This window comes from Otolemur garnettii, unplaced genomic scaffold (assembly GCF_000181295.1).
Source record: "Otolemur garnettii isolate 467f Iridium unplaced genomic scaffold, OtoGar3 scaffold00174, whole genome shotgun sequence".
Taxonomy (NCBI): Eukaryota; Metazoa; Chordata; class Mammalia; order Primates; family Galagidae; genus Otolemur; species Otolemur garnettii.
This window is the reverse complement of record NW_003852569.1, coordinates 2,223,031-2,240,223: the sequence shown is the minus strand read 5'-3', so window position 1 is coordinate 2,240,223 and position 17,193 is coordinate 2,223,031. Positions and strand designations below refer to the sequence as shown.

At 38.9% G+C, this 17,193-nt stretch overlaps 1 protein-coding gene and 1 non-coding gene across 6 annotated transcripts in view; one reads left to right on the top strand and one right to left on the bottom strand.

Annotated features, from left to right (window-relative positions):
- Positions 1–17,193, bottom strand: part of ARNT (aryl hydrocarbon receptor nuclear translocator) — an 85,025-nt gene that overhangs the window by 17,659 nt on the left and 50,173 nt on the right. For all 5 annotated transcript variants that reach the window (XM_003800439.2, XM_023519397.1, XM_023519398.1 and 2 more), the window contains 6 exons: positions 14,567–14,632; positions 14,083–14,168; positions 11,862–11,938; positions 10,408–10,542; positions 7,800–7,874; positions 2,587–2,738 (listed from right to left, as the gene is read on the bottom strand). In XM_003800439.2, the coding sequence (XP_003800487.2) occupies positions 2,587–2,738; positions 7,800–7,874; positions 10,408–10,542; positions 11,862–11,938; positions 14,083–14,168; positions 14,567–14,632 (591 nt within the window). The remainder of the gene's footprint in view (positions 1–2,586; positions 2,739–7,799; positions 7,875–10,407; positions 10,543–11,861; positions 11,939–14,082; positions 14,169–14,566; positions 14,633–17,193) is intronic.
- LOC111728636 lies at positions 13,078–13,212 on the top strand. Its single transcript, XR_002775871.1, has one exon. It is a non-coding gene; the product is annotated as a small nucleolar RNA SNORA70 (small nucleolar RNA).

Below are 17,193 nucleotides of genomic sequence, written 5' to 3'. Positions count from 1 at the left end.
AAAAAAAAAAAAAAAAAGAAAATCCTAAGTCTAAGATGATTGTTGTGGAAGAAAAAATATCATAAGAAAGAGATAATACATTTACAGTAGAAAATGTACTACCATAGCACTATACTTCTGAATACCACTAAGTCTGCATCATCTGTCACTGAGATGGATGGTCTGTCTGGAATAGTGATCAACCACAGCTGTGCCCTCAGTCTATGGTATATATCAAGCAACTATTCTTACAATGACATGACTTGTCTCTGCTTCTTGGAATACTTTCAGCATCACCAGTAGAACTTCATATGGGTCCCATGGTGTTATTCAAAGTTTATAGTATTGCAATAAATTCACGAAAAATATACAAGAACCTTGGGAGATCACTTTCTACTACCATATACAATTTATGGAGAGAAGAACTCATACAGAGATTATTAGCATCACACGGCCTTTTAAGTGGATACCTACAAGTTGAGCTCACTGCAATAGCAACAGGATGTGGCTTCAACATTATTATAACAGTACAAATATATATGTGTGTGTGTATACTATAGTTTGTGGTGATGATTTAATACTACAACTTTTTTTGTTGTTATAAAAGATGAGATCTCGCTCTATCACCCAAGAGATCAGCTCACTGCAGACTTTAACTTTTCAGTTCTTCTGGTTTTTTTTTTTTGCAACAGAGCCTCAAGCTGTCACCCTGGGTAGAGTGCTATGGCATTACAGTTCACAGTAACCTCCAACTCCTGGGCTCAAGCGAGTCTCCTGCCTTCGCCTCCCAAGTAGCTGGGACTACAGGTGCCCGGCTATTTTTTGGTTACAGCCATCATTGTTGTTTGGTGGGCCCAGGCTGGATTTGAACCTGCCACCTCAAGTGTATGTGACTGGCACCTTAGCCAGTTGAGCCACAGGCACCGAGCCAACTTTTCAGTTCTGAGCTCAAGTAATCTTCCTGCCTCACCTTCCCAAGTAGGTGGGTCTACATGCATGGGCCTCCATGCCTGGCTGATTTTTTAATTTTTGGTACAGCCAGAATCTCACTATGTTGCTCTGGCTCTAGTTTTAAATTCCTGGCCTCAAGCAATCCTCCCCCTCACCTCCCCAAATGCTGGGATTACAAGTGTGAGCCACCTTGCCAGGCCTTGCAACTTTACTTTTGTTTACATTTCTCTAGATCAGTGATTTTCAACTAGTGTGCCATGAGAGCATATAAGATGTGCCAAGAAAATTTTTAAAGATTAATTAAATTATTTTCAAAAGAAGGTCAAAGCACAATAAGTATATTCTTTTTTTCACTTTTTTAAAAATCAACATAATTTAAAGTGTGCTACAGAAGTTTAACTATGGATTCAACTGTGCCATGAGATAAAAAGATTGAAAAATATGGCTCTAGACTAAGAATGGTGCCACATATGGCCTGTGTTTGTGTAAGTTTTGATAAATTTCAACTTTTTATAATAGATTTATATATACTTTATGTTATTAATGATAAAACGGGCTATAATTTACATGTATTTTATGTATTCATGACATTCCTAACTTTTTAATTTTTTTGATACTATGCAGTTTCTAAGTTTTTTTAAATTGTTACAAACATCCAGAAAGTTTTTCAATATGTTTCTTTTAAGTGGACCTGCACAGTTCAAACCCGGGCTATTCGAGGGTCAACCACACATATTTGGTCTTCATCCTGTTTCCTGATTCCTAAAATCCTAGGAATCTTCAAAGTGATAAGTGTCTTTTTGTATGCTACTGAGTTGACTCAGGGCTGGCAGCCCAGAGGTTTCCTCTGAGGGCCCTATCCTTCCGGGCAAGCTGTGCAATATGCGCACCCACTATAGCCCCATATAAAAGGGGTCTAGTAAACTGCGGGTGCAGACACTACCTTTGCACTATCCAGGCAGGTCGCCCTGCACACCTCTGATCCAGTTTCTGGGTGCTGCCACTTACATCTTTCAGCCCACAAACATGGAGAGGCAAGAGGGGCTGATGGTTAAACTGATCAACAGCCAATGATTTAATCGATCATGCCTATGTAATGAAACTTCCATAAAAATCCAAAAGACAAAAGGACTGCGTCTGAGGAACTTCTGGACAGACAAACATGGGGAGATTCCTGGAAGGTGGCACATTTGGAAAAGACATGGAAGCTCTGGGCTCCTTCCTCCATACCCTGCCCTACTTATTTCTTCTTCCTATATTCCTTTGTAATCTGCTGTAAACCTATAAATGTAAGTGTTTTACTGAGTTCTGTGAGACAAACAAATTAACTGAACCCCAGGAGGAGTTCACAGGAATCCCAATTTATAGCCAATTGGTCAGAAGTACAGGTAAAACAACCTGGGGTTTGCAACTGGCATCAGAAGTGAGGGCAGTCTTACGGGACTGAGCCCTCAACGTGAGGGATGTGATGCTATCTCCAGATAGACAGCAAATTGAATTGAACTGAATTGAATGACACCAGCCTGGTGCCTGCTGCAGAAATGATTGCTTGCTTGGTGTGTGAATTACCTATACAAATATGGTACCAGAAGTATTTTGAGTTGTAAGACCAGAGAAAAACACTTTTTTTTTCTACTCAGCCTGTATAGTACATACTTCACGTTGGTGTTGGTACAGATGATATACTCAATTTCATCTGAGTAAGGGTTCTGGAAAGTAAAGGAGCTGGTTCTCATCCAGAGCCATTCTCGATTCTTAGAGCGGAACCGGAACATGACAGACAGCACCTGGCCTTTTAATTTCACCACCTGAAAAAGTTTTCATGTCATTAGTGAACTCCAAAAAATTTTCTTTGGAAACTAAATAAAATTTTCCCATTTCTATAACACTAAGACTCTTGTATCACTGTCCTTGATGCACCAATCTTTATCAATGTTAAAACAACATGAGAGAGAGTTGGCATGGCCCTGTCTAGCCCCATGTGCTTTAGGCCAGGATACTGGCAGGTGCTGCCACTGCTGCAGTCGTTGAGATTGCCCAGGTCTAGAGGATGGAGGTCTCCTGCGGCTGCGAGGACATCATCATGCCTAAAGCACCAAAGGGAAAAAGTGCAGGACAGAAAAAAAAGTCATCCATCCACATAGTAGAAAAGCAGCTCGAATTATGGCAGAGGCCCACAACAAGAAAAAAAGCTCAAGCGAGTCTCCTGCCTTCGCCTCCCAAGTAGCTGGGACTATAGGCACCCGCTACAATGTCTGGCTATTTTTTTGGTTGCAGCCGTCATTGTTGTTTGGCAGGCTGGGGCTGGATTCGAACCCGCCACCTTAGGTGTATGTGGCTGGCGCCTTAGCCACTTGAGCCACAAGTGCCAAGCCTCAAAATCTTCTTGATCCAAAAAAAGTGAGATATTCAAAGAAAGATGCTTGTGAATCAACTGAAAGATATTTAAATCAATTCAGCACTGAGCTAGAGCAGATCAAGTTGCATAATACCATCAAAGACAGAGAAGGCAACACTACTTCCAGGAGGCAGACATCAAGCAGACTATGGAGCGTGAACGGCGGCAATGTGAAAGTTATGGCCTTGGGAATGGAATTTTGATCTGAGGAAATTGCCAAACATTAAAATGAGAAAAAATTGTGCTAATTATGCACTTCCCAAAAAGTGATAGAGGAAAACTATCATAATTACAGGTAAAGATCTGGGGGATCCGATGAGGAAATGAGTACAGTGGACTAACTGCCTTTACCAGAATTGAAAAAAAATAATTTGAGACCTTCAAGTTATACTCACTGATTATGATATGTAATTGTCCAGATATAAGAATTTGCTATTTAATTCATCCTTTGCTGATGAGAGTTCCACTTGCAGTTCCAAAAATGGAGTTAGAATTTTCATTTAAAAATGAAGATTGGCAGTACCTGTAGCTCAGTAGACAGGGTGCCAGACGCATACACTAAGGTTGGCAGGTTTGAACCCGGCTCAGGCCAGTTAAAAAAAACAAAAAAACAATGACAACTGCAATGAAAAAATAGCTAGGCGTTGTGGCAATGCCTGTAATCCCAGCTGCTTGTGAGGCAAGAGAATTGTTTAAGCCCAAGAGTTTGAGGTTATTGTGAGCCAAGCACTCTACCCAGGGCAATAGCTTAAAACTCTGTCTCAAAAAAATAAATAAACAAATAAAACTAAAAACAATAATAAATAAAATGAAGATTGTTTTTCATTTATATTAAATTGCTAAATTATCAAGTGATTTGCAAAAATTATTTTTTTTAAAGACAAAGTCTTACTATGTCGTCCTCAGTAGAGTGCTATGGCGTCACAGCTCACAGCAACCTCAAACTCTTGGGCTTAAGTGATTCTCTTGCTTCAGCTGCCCAAGTAGCTGGGACTATAGGTGCCTGCCACAATGCTCGGCTACTTTTTTGTTGTTGTTGTTGTTGCTGTTATTGTAGTTGTCATTGTTGTTTAGCTAGCCCAGGCTGAGTTCAAACCCACCAGCCTCAGTACATTTGGCCAGCACCATAACTAATGTGCTATGGGCACCGAGCCTACAAAAACTATTTAATCTGAATTTCAGGAGGGGGGAGCACTATGACGACAAAAAATGTTTTAACTTTTTTCCTCTTATACATTTAGGATTATGTAATCTCATATTTGGGAAAATGGATAGTAACCTGTTTTCTGAAAGGCTCCTCTGGATACTTCTTGAGCAATGTTGACAACAAAATAGTCTTTCAGTAATTATGTCACACCGATGTTCCTCTTAAATATTAAGCCTATTTTCTTTTATTATAAAATAGGGGAAATGTGATATGGAATTTGTAAACACTGATGGGTTGTACATTATTATTTTCTGAGCCAGAGTTAAATGGTAAGAAAATGAACAGTGATAATGTTATACTGATTTCCCTCACTTAATCTGTTACCTTTTGACAAAGGGGATAAAATAATTTCAGGTTAACTCCTTTTGATCGTATATTATTTTCTGCTTTCTTATCACAAAGTGATAGATTTTTATTTGTGGAGACACAAGTAAAGATTAGAGAATCAATGATTTTAACTGTGTCATTTTCTCTTCCAAGAGATAGGTTTAATTGACATTTCACTCAATATTTCGAGTATCATGAAAAACACAAACATTGTAGAATTGTGTTCTTCGTAGAACTTGTTCCCAGTATCCTTTAGTCTGTTTCATAAAGGATGCAATGCAAGTCGGTTTGAGTATTTTCAAGAAAATAGAACAGTAATGCTATATGAAGTTAACTATCTATAACTACATCTTGTTAAGAGGTTATTGAAAATGTACTGTTTTACTTGTGGAAGTTAAAAATAAGGCTCAGTGCCTATAGCTTAGTGGCTAGGGCGTCAGCCACATATAATGGAGCTGGCAGGTTCAAATCCAGCCCAGGCCTGCCAAGCAACAGTGGCAAGTACAACCAGAAGGATAGCCAGGTGCTGTGGCGGGCACCTGTAGTCCCAGCTACTTGGAAGGCTGAGGCAAGAGAATCGCTTAAGTCCAAGAATTTGAGGTTGCTGTGAGCTGTGATGCCACAACACTCTACCCAGGGCGATAGCTTGAGACTCTGTCTCAAAAAAGTAAATAAATAAAATTTATTTCCATTTAAAAAAAAAGACACAAGGGAGTAAAAATTAAGAGACTAAATAAGGAGGAGATATATATATTTATCTTGTTTCTTCCCATAATCCCAAGATACCTGACCATTCTAGTCAAAGTCAAACAGGAATCACAATTACCAGGACGGAAAAGACTGTTCCTCTACTTCTTTTGGAAAGTCTGAGCTAGCTTTGTAAGTCTATATCAGAAATTTGTTAAGTTTAATGACATTAAATATACCTTCCATACTGCTCTTTAATCCTAGATTTTCCCCCTAAATCTGACAATTTCTGGCACACAAAGAGGTTTCTATAAATAAAACTAAGTTGGCTTTAGCCTTGCTTTGCTTTTTTTTTTTGCAGTTTTTAGCTGGGCTGGGTTTGAACTCACCACCTCTGGCATAGGGGGCCGGCGCCACCCTATTCCTTTGAGCCACAGACGCCGCCCTTTTGCCTTTGTTTTTTAAAAATAATTTTACGGTGACACCTGCAGCTCAGTCGATAAGGGCGCCAGTCACATACACTGAGGTAGGCAGATTTGAACCCAGGCCTTCTAAACAACAATGACAACTGCAACAACAACAAAAGCCAGGTGTTGCGGTAGGCACCTGTGATTCTAGCTACTTGGGAGGCTAAAGCAAGAAAATCACTTGAGCCGAAGAATTAGGCAGAGGTCCTCAAACTTTTTAAACAGGGGGCCAGTTCACTGTCCCTCAGACCACTAGAGGGCCGGACTGCGGCCCCGGGATGAGTTGGCTGCTAAGCAGGACAGGCAGTAGTGGCAAAAACACCCAGAGGGCTGGATAAATGTCTTAGGCAGGCTGCATGTGGCCCGAAGGCCACAGTTTGAGGATGCCTGAGTTAGAGGTTGCTGTGAGCTGTGATACCACTGCACTCTACCAAGGGCAACATAGTGAGACTCTGTCTCAATAAAATAAAAGAATAAATAAAAATAATTTTAGGGCTAGGTGCCTGTAGCTCAGCAGCTGAGGGTGCCAGCCACATACATCAGAGCTGGCAGGTTCGAATCCAGCTGGGGCCTGCCAAACAACAACAAATGCAACCAAAAAATAGCTGGATGTTGTGGGAGGTGCCTGTAGTGCCAGCTACTTGGGAGGCTGAGGCAAGAGAATCGCTTAAGCCCAAGAGTTGGAGGTTGCTGAGAGCTGTGATGCCACAGCACTCTACCAAGGGCAACAAAGTGAGACTCTGTCTCAAAAGTAATAATAATAATAATAATTTTAGGTTATTTTCATTTCTAATCTCATGGAATAGAAAATAATTTTGACTCTCCCTTCTAAATGATTAAAAAAAATAATAGCAGCTAATATTTATTTTGTAACTACTTGTGTCAATCTCTGGACTATATGCTCAATGTGCATTGTCCTATTTAACCTTCCAAACAACCCACTAAATTTAAATGTGGTTATTATATCCATTACATTCACAAGCACTTAAAGAAGTTAATTAACTTCACAAGACTTAAAGAAGTTAATTAACTTGTCTAGTATGTGCATATAAAGTAAGAGATGTTATCTAAGGCCAAGTCTATTATATTCACCAGATATTTCAGGAGTTAGGGCCTGAAAATTGTAATTAATAGCCATCTTAAACTAAGAGTTTACTTTCACTTACCTATTGATAAACTGTATGAAACCAATTTTTCTACTACAATCCACAGCTCAGTGACATATACAATATTTTAAACACTTTAAAGATAGCTCTTTGGATACAGATAAGTGAATGTAAGACAGTAAGTAGCCAAAGCCAAACAGAAATGCCTTGGACATTATCTATAGTTTCAAAGCATTAGTCTTTCCTTTTCTTTTCTTTTTTATGCGACAAATGTCTCACTTTGTCACCCTGGAGTAAAGTGCACTGGTGTCTTAACTTACAGCAACTTCAAACTCTTGGGCTCAAGAGATCCTCTTTCCTCAGCCTCTTGAGTAGTTATGACTATAGGCAGCTGCCACAATGCCTGGCTAGTTTTTCTATTTTTAATAGAGATGGGGGTCTCACTTTGCTCAGGCTACTCTTAAACGTGTAAGCTCAGGTGATCCACCCACTTTAGCCTCCTAGAGTGCTAGGATTATAGGTGTGAGCCACTGGGCCCAGCCTCATCCTTTTATACTCCTTAAAAATACAGGTTACATACAAAACAATGTATAACTGTAGTACCTGCTATTGTGCTCAGTTACTCAATGGTAAATATGATAAATATTTATTAAAACCCCAATCAGGGGAAAAGTTACCTGTTGGAAGCTGTCTCTTAGAAGCTGTTGGTCTTCAGGATGACAGAATTCTACAATATTCTTTCCTAACAGTTCCTAGAAGGGAGAAAAAAAGTAAAATATATACATTTATGGTCATCTAACTTTCCAGGTCAATCAGCTGAGAACCTGGATTTTATTTCTTTTGTCTTTATTCTAAGATTATAATAGATAAGTGTGAGGGGAAAAAAAAGACAAGAAATAAAAAAGAAAAGGAAATCTACTAAAACAAGATGAAATCTGCTAAGCGAATGGCTTCCCTAATGTTTTTCTTTTTTACAATTCATACATTTAATAAGTATTATATGTTCTAGACATAATTTACATTCATAATTTACCCTATTTAAGTGTGCAAGTTTATTATTTTTACTAAATTATACAGTTTTTATACAGTTGTACAATCATTACCACAATCCAGTTTTAGAACACGTCCACTGCCACGAGTTCCTGTGTATTCATCTGCAGTTAACCCTGCTTCCACCACCCAACCCCACTCCCAGCCAACCACTGATCTGCTTTCTGCCTCTTTAGTTTTGTCTTTTCTAGGAATTTCATATAAGTGAACTCATGTAATATTTAGACTTTTGGATCTGGCTTCTTTCACTTAGCATAATACTTTTTTATTTTTTTCTATGACAAGAGTCTTACTTGTTTGCCCTTGGTAGAGTGCTGTGGTTGTCATCCCTCACAGCAACCTCAAACTCTTTGGCTTAAGCAATCCCCTTCCTTCAGCCTCCTGAGTAGCTGGGACTACAGGCATCTCCCATAATGTCTGGCTATTTTTAGAGACAGGGTCTAACTCTAGCTCAGCTGGTCTCAAATTCCTGAGCCCAAGCAATCCACCTGCCTCCACCTCCCAGAGTGCTAGGATTACAGGCATGAGCTACTGCACCCAGGCTAGCATAATACTTCTGAAGTTTATCTCTGTTGCTGCATGTAGCAGTGGTTTACTCCTTTTTATTGCTCAAAGGTATTCTAAGACGCATATACCACAGTTAACTCATTCACAAAATGTTACTGGACATTTAAACTATTTCTACTTTTTGGCTATTACGAATAATATAGCTGTGAACATTTGTGTACAAATCTTTGTGTGAACGTTATGTTTTCATTTCTCTTGTGTAGATACAAAGGAGTAGAACTGGTAGGGTATAAAGTAAGAGAATATTTACCTTTTCAGGATACTGCCAAAATGTGTTTGTGAGGTAGCTATACCATTTTATACATCTGCCAACAATATACAAGGGACCCAGCTTCTCCACATTTTCTCCAACACTTTTTGATTATAGCTATTCTAATAGGTATATATTAGTATCTAATTGGAATTTTAATTTGCCCTTTCCTAATGATAAAAAGATGATGAGCGTCTTTTCTTGAGACAGAGTCTCACTTTGTCCCCCTCAGTAGAGTGCCATGGCATCATAGTGCACAGCAACCTCTAACTTGTGGGCCCATGCGATCCTCTTGCCTCAGTTTTTCTATTTTTAATAGAGATGGGGTCTTGCTCTTATTCAGGCTGGTGAGCATCTTTTCATGTGCCACTCATATTTCTTCTTTGGTAAATGTCAGATTTTGTACCTCTTTTACTGGCTGATTGTCTTAATGAGTTGTTTATAATCTTCTTGATACAAATCCTTTTTCAGGTATGTGACCTGCAAGTATTCTCTCTGTCTGGTCTTTTAACTTCCTTAATAATATCCTTTTAAGAGGACAAATTTTTTTTTTTTTTGCAGCTTTTGGCCAGGGCTGGGTTTGAACCCACCGCCTCCGGCATATGGGGCCAGCGCCCTACTCCTCTGAGCCACAGGCACCGTCCAAGAGGACGATTTTTTTTTTTTTGAGACAGAGCTTCAAGCTCTCACCCTGAGTAGGGTGCCATGGCATCACAGCTCACAGCAGCCTCCAACTCCTGGGCTCAAGTGAGTCTCCTGCCTTTGCCTCCCAAGTAGCTGGGACCACAGGTGCCCACCACAACGCCTGGCTACTTTTTGGTTGCAGCCATCATTGTTTGGTGGGCCCTGGCTGGATTTGAACGCGCCACCTTAGGTGTATGTGGCTGGCGCCTTAGCCACTTGAGCCACAGGCGCCAAGCCAAGGGTATAAATTTTTATAAGAACTAAATCCAATTTACTAATTTTTTCTTTAATAAATCACACTCTTTGTGTCACATAAAAAAATCTTTGGCTAACTCAAGATCACAGATATTTTCTCCTATAAGTTTACATATAATTTTAGCTCTTAAATATTTAGGCCTTTGAGTTGATTTTGTTATGGTATAAGGCAAGCTCTAATTTCTCTTCTTTCTTTTTTTTTTAACACATGAATATCCAATTATTCTATCACCATTTGTTAGACTTCTTTTCCCCACTGAATTGCTCTTGTCATCTTTGCTAAAACTCAGCTGACAAATGTGAGAACAGGCTGTGTTCCGGCCTACTGATCTATACATTTATCCTTACACCAAAAGTGCATTCTTTTTCTGGACTAGGGCTATGTTTTGGCTATCTTAGGAATTACTTACATAATTTCAACGTAAGTGAAGAAAAACAGGGGCTTAAGTATCATAAATGTAATAGCTCCAGCTCCTCACCTGTGGCTGGTAGCCAACAGTTGCCACACAGCGGTGATCCACAAAAGTGAAAATCCCTTCAATGTTGTGCCGGGAGATAAACTCTGTTGGTTGGCAAACATTACTCATGTCTGTACAGTTGGGAGAACTAGTTACCTGAGAGCAAAGAGGTAAAAATGACGTAAAATGATACCATTCTTTATAGATGTATTTCTCATCTCTTTATGGTCTCTGTATAGATCTAAGAGTTCTAATTTTAGGGATTTCTAAACATTCGCATTTTATTCAGGAAAGAAAAAATGACAATGACAATCAGAAAGGACATAAAGTCTAGCTCTGTTCCCATAAAGGTACTCTTATTATTATTATTAATTTTTAAGAGATGGGGTCTCATTCTGTGGCCCAGGCTAGAGTGCAGTGGCCTAATGACATAATGACATCTCACTGAAACCTCAAACTCCTGGACTCAAGCAATCTTCCTGCCTCAGCCTCCCACATAGCTAGTACCTTTTTTTTTTTTTTTGGAGACAGAGCCTCAAGCTATCCCCCTGGGTAGAGTGCCGTGGCTTCACAGCTCACAGCAACCTCCAACTCCTGGGCTCAAGCGAGTCTCCTGCCTCAGCTTCCCAAGGAGCTAGGACCACAGGCACCCACCACAACACCCAACTATTTTTTGGTTGCAGCTGTCATTGTTGTTTGGCGGGTCCTGTTGGATTCGAACCCACCACCTTAGGTGTATGTGGCTGGCGCCTTAGCCACTTGAATCACAGGCGCCGAGCCCCACATAGCTAGTACTAAAGGTGCCCACCACCCTGACTGAGTAATTTTTTTAAATTTTTATTTTGTAGAGATGAGGTCTTGTTATATTAGTCAGGCTATCCTTGAACTTCTGGTCTCAAGCAATCCTCCTACTTCAATCTTTGAAAGCACTGGGATTACAGGTATCAGCCACTGCACCTAGCACACACATATAATACTCTTTATCAACTTAGTAAAGTAAGAAAAAATGAATTCAACTCAAATCCACCTACTTTCATGTGGTTAGGCTATGCTTTTTATTTGGATTGATAAATTATTGTCCAAGTAGCCAAGAAACTTATCTATACTTATGAAAACAACCAAAATTAGGTGCCCATAGCTCAATGGGTAGAGTGCCGGCCCCGTGCACTGGGGTTGGCGGGTTTGAACCTGGCCTGGGCCTGCTAAACAAAAAAAAGAAGAAAAAAAAAGAAAAGAATCACAATAATTCCATTTCTCTATTGTTTGTCATGTAATGATAAAATGAAAGGATCTCTCTCTTTTGTACAGGGGCAAAGGAAATAGGTTGGAAATGGAAAATCAGTATTCACATTTTTAGAGTTTTATGGAATTCTTCATTTGTATTCAAAAAGTAAAAGAAAATTAACATAAACGAATCCTGAAGATTTCTTCTAATTGAAAAAGGATACAGATAGATGTGGAAAATTCAAACTTGCCTGCAATCTGCCAATGGCTACTAGGCAAAACTTGCTCCCCTGGCCAGCCTCTGGGTCATCATCTGGGAGGGAAACACCTTCAGGAAAGTAAAGTTAAAAGGTTTAACAGGGATCTTAAATTCAAATGCCTTTAAAAGTCAGATAGGTAATGATTCAAAATACTTTTAGATATTAAGAGGTTAGGTATAAAGCAATGATAAAAAGAAAGATAAACAATTACATAGAATTTACCATATATACCTTTCATTGTTTTAATATATATATGTTATATATATATGATTTATGTATATACATGTAATTTATATATATAAATTCATATATTTTACACCTATTAATTATAATAAACTGGATAGTACAAGTCTCACCAAAAGTATTCTAAAAAACCATGCAGGTGAAAACAAACATATAAAGATAGCCATTCTGTTACCAATATAATAGTCAGAAAACAGATGATTTACCCATCCTATGACTTTAAAAGTAAGCAAATAACCAAAAATGAAATTATACCAAACACCAATAATTACTTATGTTCCCTGGAAAAGAGAGAAGCCAATATTTTACATGGAAAACTGTACTTCCTCTCTATTCTTTGCACAGTTACCTTCTTTTTATCCAGAAAAAATAACATTACTTTGGTATACACTGAAGTATGAAAGATCACATCTACCTTAAATGTATGGTTTACATAGTATATAGAGTAAAAAATTCAAATGTCATTACCACAAATTAATTTTTTAAACTTATATTAACTACCATTTACTGGGTGCCTAAAAGATGTCAGGTAATGGGCTAGATGCCATCCTTAAGTTAAATCTAATCCTCACAATAACCCTAGAAGAGATGTACTAGCTCCAAATTATAGATGAGAAAACTGAGGTTTATAAAAGTCAAGTAATTTACCCTGGGTTATACTACCAATAAATAACAATGCCAGGACTCAAACCTAGGTTTTTCAATATCCAAAGTTTAATCTCTTTCCAAAATATGCCACCTTGCCTCTTTTTCTCTTAGTTTGTCTCTCCTGGACTCCCTGCCTCCACCAAATTCTTACAAATACCTATCCAGCAGGGAAGTAGTAAATGTGCTAAGATTCAGAAACTCTGACAAGCCAATTTAAACCACCAGCATCCCAACCACCTTTCGCACATTCCTTGTCTGATCTCAAGTTCTAATAAAGCTAATCTGTTCATGGCTTCATTTAAAAATCTTTGCAGACCTGCAGCTAATTAAGCCAACCATGCTCTTTTCTTAATGGGAGCCTGGTGTGCAATGGCTGCAAACAGCAGCCTCCTTGGTAGTATATGCAACCTGTCACTTGTACAAGTTGTTCTAAGGGACCTTGGAGACTCTCCATTCCAATACATGTTCATGTGTTAGACCTTGGGCTGTCCCCAATCTAGGCTCCAGAAAGGTATCCATGGTGCCTTTGGAAAGCCCCAGGGCACTGTGGCCAGGGTTCACATTGGCCAAGTCATCATGTCCATCTGCACTAAACTACAGAACAAGGAGTATGTGACTAAGGCCCTTCGCAGGGCCAGTTCAAGTTCCCTGTCTGTCAGAAGATTCACATCTCCAAAAAATAGGGTTTACCAAGTTTAACTCAGACAAATTTAAAGACATGGCAGCTGAGAAGTGGCTCATCCCAGATGGCTGTGGGGTCAAATACATTCCCAGTCATGGCCCCGTGGACAAGTGGTGGGCCCTGCCCTCATGAGGACTTACACTGTGCTACCTGTCATTTGTGCCTACCAATAATAAATTGTCCAAAAAAAAAAAAATACAAAAAATTAAAAATCTCTGCAGAAAATATCCCCTTTAATAAGTTGTTAGCATTAAGCCATTTTCTCCTTCTCCCTCAAAAGTCTTGGTCCTACTTTAGAAAGTTTTCCAAATTAACTGCATTCCATGCCCAATGTTTCTTTTTAACAACTGCTTAGAACGCAGGCATTCCACATAAATTATTATGAAATTACATTTAAAACTTTAAATTTGCATTTACAGCCAATATTCAGTCATTTTCAAGCCTGAGTAATCCATCTCCACAACTGGAATATAATAAACTTTTAATAATGGAAAGGAAGGAATCTGCTTTTTCTTTCCTATTTTCTTTCAGCAAAGTACATTTCACATACTAGGAAAATAATAAAATGTTAGCTAACTTTCATGAACTGTGTGAAGAGCCAACTACACCAAGGGAGAAACCACTACCCCACTTTCCTACCTGCTGGGGGCCAAGCCTTGATGTACCCTGTGCAATGGACTACCACGAAGTGAGGTTCCCCATCCTTCACAGAGCCGAGTCCATTCCTAGAAGAGTTATAGGAATCAGGAGAAAAATTCTACCTAGTAAAACTTAAAGAGCAATGCTGGCTTAGCAGCTTTAACTATAAGTTCTTGGGTGTTTAGAAAACAGGATAGATTACTAGTGGTTGCACATTTCCCACCCAAAAGTGACCAACATATTTTTTACTCTTACTAAAGCAAAGCAACTGAAAAACACTGCAGCAGAAGGAAAGTATATGGTGAAGTAGTGGAACAACTTCCTTAAACAGGATGAGCAAGAAAAACTTCAGAAGTTCAGGAAATAATGCTAGAGAAAAAAGTAACCAGGTGATAAGGGATGAAGGAAGGACTCCAGTGAGATAGGTAAAAAAGTGAGGATTTTACTTGACCATCCTTTTGGTTTTCACTCCTCAGGACCTCACCTGCATCTGTTCCTCACAAAGCTCAGTCTATTCACAGAGACTGGGTCCACAGCACTACTGCCACACCTGTGTCAATGAACAAAACAGATTAAAAATAGTCAGTTTGCACTATCAAAGAACTTTCTACAGTAAGGCTGGATACAACTAAACACAGAAAACTGGTAATGTTCCTAATAAGGGAGGATAAAGGTAAATCAAGTTTGGTATTTCTAAAACTTTTAACTGTCATAGAATTTGACATAAAAATGTTCTATATACTTTTTAAATGCAAAGATCCTCCACATCAGGAGCTAGCAAACTTTTTATTAAAGTGCCAAATAGTATATATTTTCAGCTATGTGGGCTATATATAATCTGTTGCAACTTGTCAACTCTGAGGTTATAGCATGAAAGCAGCCACAGATCACATACAAACAAGTGGGCATGGCTATGTTCCAATAAAACTTTATTTACAAATGTAGGGCTATGGGTCAGGCCTAGTGGCTCATGCCTATAACCCTAGCACTCTTTAAGGCTGAGGCAGGTGGATTGCTTGAACTCCAGAGTTCAAGACCAGCATGAGCAAGAGTGAGACTCTATCTCTAAGGCAGGAGGATCACTTGAGCCCAAGGTTGCTATTTGCTATGACACCATAGAACTCTATGGTGTGCTGTAGATTCTGTAGAAAAGATGGTGGTCCTTTCTATCAGGGCAACAGTCTCAGAAAAAAAATCAGGTGGTGGCTTGCTTACTCCTGCCCTACATTAACCACAACCTTATCTAATTACAACATTTCATTGTAATCTATCTTTCTCCTGCCTTTGTTTTTTTTTTTTTTTTTTTGAGACGGAGCCTCAAGCTATCCCCCTGGGTAGAGTGCCATGGCATCACGCTCACAGCAACCTCCAACTTCTGGGCTCAAGCGAGTCTCTTGCCTCAGCCTCCCAAGTAGCTGGGACCACAGGCGCCCGCCACAACGCCCGGCTATTTTTTGGTTGCAGCCGTCATTGTTGTTTGGCGGGCCAGGGCTGGGGATTCAAACCCGCCACCTTAGGTGTGCGTGGCTGGCGCCTTAGCCGCTTGAGCCACAGGCGCCGAGCCTCCTGCCTTTGTCTTCAAGTTAGCTATGTACCACATACTGGGATACTCCTTCCAATCCTACTTTCCCTCTATCATTTCCTTAAAATAATAAATAAAACAAATGGCTTAATATGTTCTATACTCTGTTCTACATATTTTTACATAAATTAATTCATCTAATCCTTATAACTATATAACATCAATATTAAAATAACCTCAAATTTTAGATGAAATCAAAGCACAAGGTAGTCATGTAATCTGTCCAAAATTTCAGAAAGTAGTGTCAAAACTAGGATTCAAATCCATAGAATACTACAAATTAAAACAAAATCCAGCAGCCTGAATCCAGAGGCTGTAAATCACTAAACCACATAAAGTCAAGTTTGTACCTCTTCCAGAAAACTTGAACTTACAGCTTATGACTTTAAAAGATGCCTTTTCTACCTGGATAGAAAGGACCACCATCTTTTCTACAGAATCCTAAAATGTATAGTATGCTATTTATTTACTTATTTAGAGACAGAGTCTCACTCAGTAGCCCTGGGGTTAAGTGCCATGGCATCATAGCTCGCAGCAACTTCAAACTCTTGGGCTCAAGCAATTCTCTAGCCTCAGCCTCCTGAGTAGCTAGGTCGACTGGCACCCACCACAATGTCTGGGGTCTCATTCTTGCTCAGGCTGGTCTCAAACTCCTGAGCTTTTTAGGTAATCTACCCACCTTAGCCTCCCAAAGTGCTAGGATTACAGGCATGAGCCACCATACCCAGCCCAGTATATAATTTATAAACACTAAATAAACACTAACAGAAAGAAATAAAGAAATCTCAAATTACTAACAAAAAAAGAAGAAGAAGAAGAAATGGTCTAAGTAAATGGATGTTTCCTTGTAACACAATAGAAAAAAATATAGGTCAGACTACTATGAATTAAAACAAAATCCTGTATCAAACACACTAAATAATCTGGGGAAGTTCATTTCCCTAAACCTGCTTTTTCATCAGCAAAATGGTAACCATGAATTTCAATCCTATGGGGCAGTTGTGGGGATTGAATATAATGACAGACACAAAGCACCTGTTATAGTACATGACATGGGAGGAGTTCAGTAAAATGTTAGTTCCCTTACCAAATACTTTTTTGTGTGTTAAAATCCATCTGGGTCTTGAGAGTTAAATTTAATCCAGCTGGAGCTAAGATTTAAAATTTTAACTCCTCTGACAGAAATAAAACCCATATTCCCATATAATCTTTATGATATCTATAACACTTATCCCAATAGAAAGAGAACAGAACACAAAATGGCAACTTTGAGAATATTCTCCAAAATATTAAAAACGTAAGTCCTCAAGAAAAAGAGATTACTAAAAAATTTATTCCACTGTATTACCCAAATAGTACATTATTTTCACCTGCTAACTACAATCTTGGACAAGATAAAATAAAGTTTAGCATTAATGGCAGAATCACATTTCATTCATTGGGCGTAAGTGTTCAAACATTAAAAAACATTTAGTTTTATTAAGACAAATTTAGGCCTGTGGCCTAAATAAAGCATTTTTTTTTTTTTT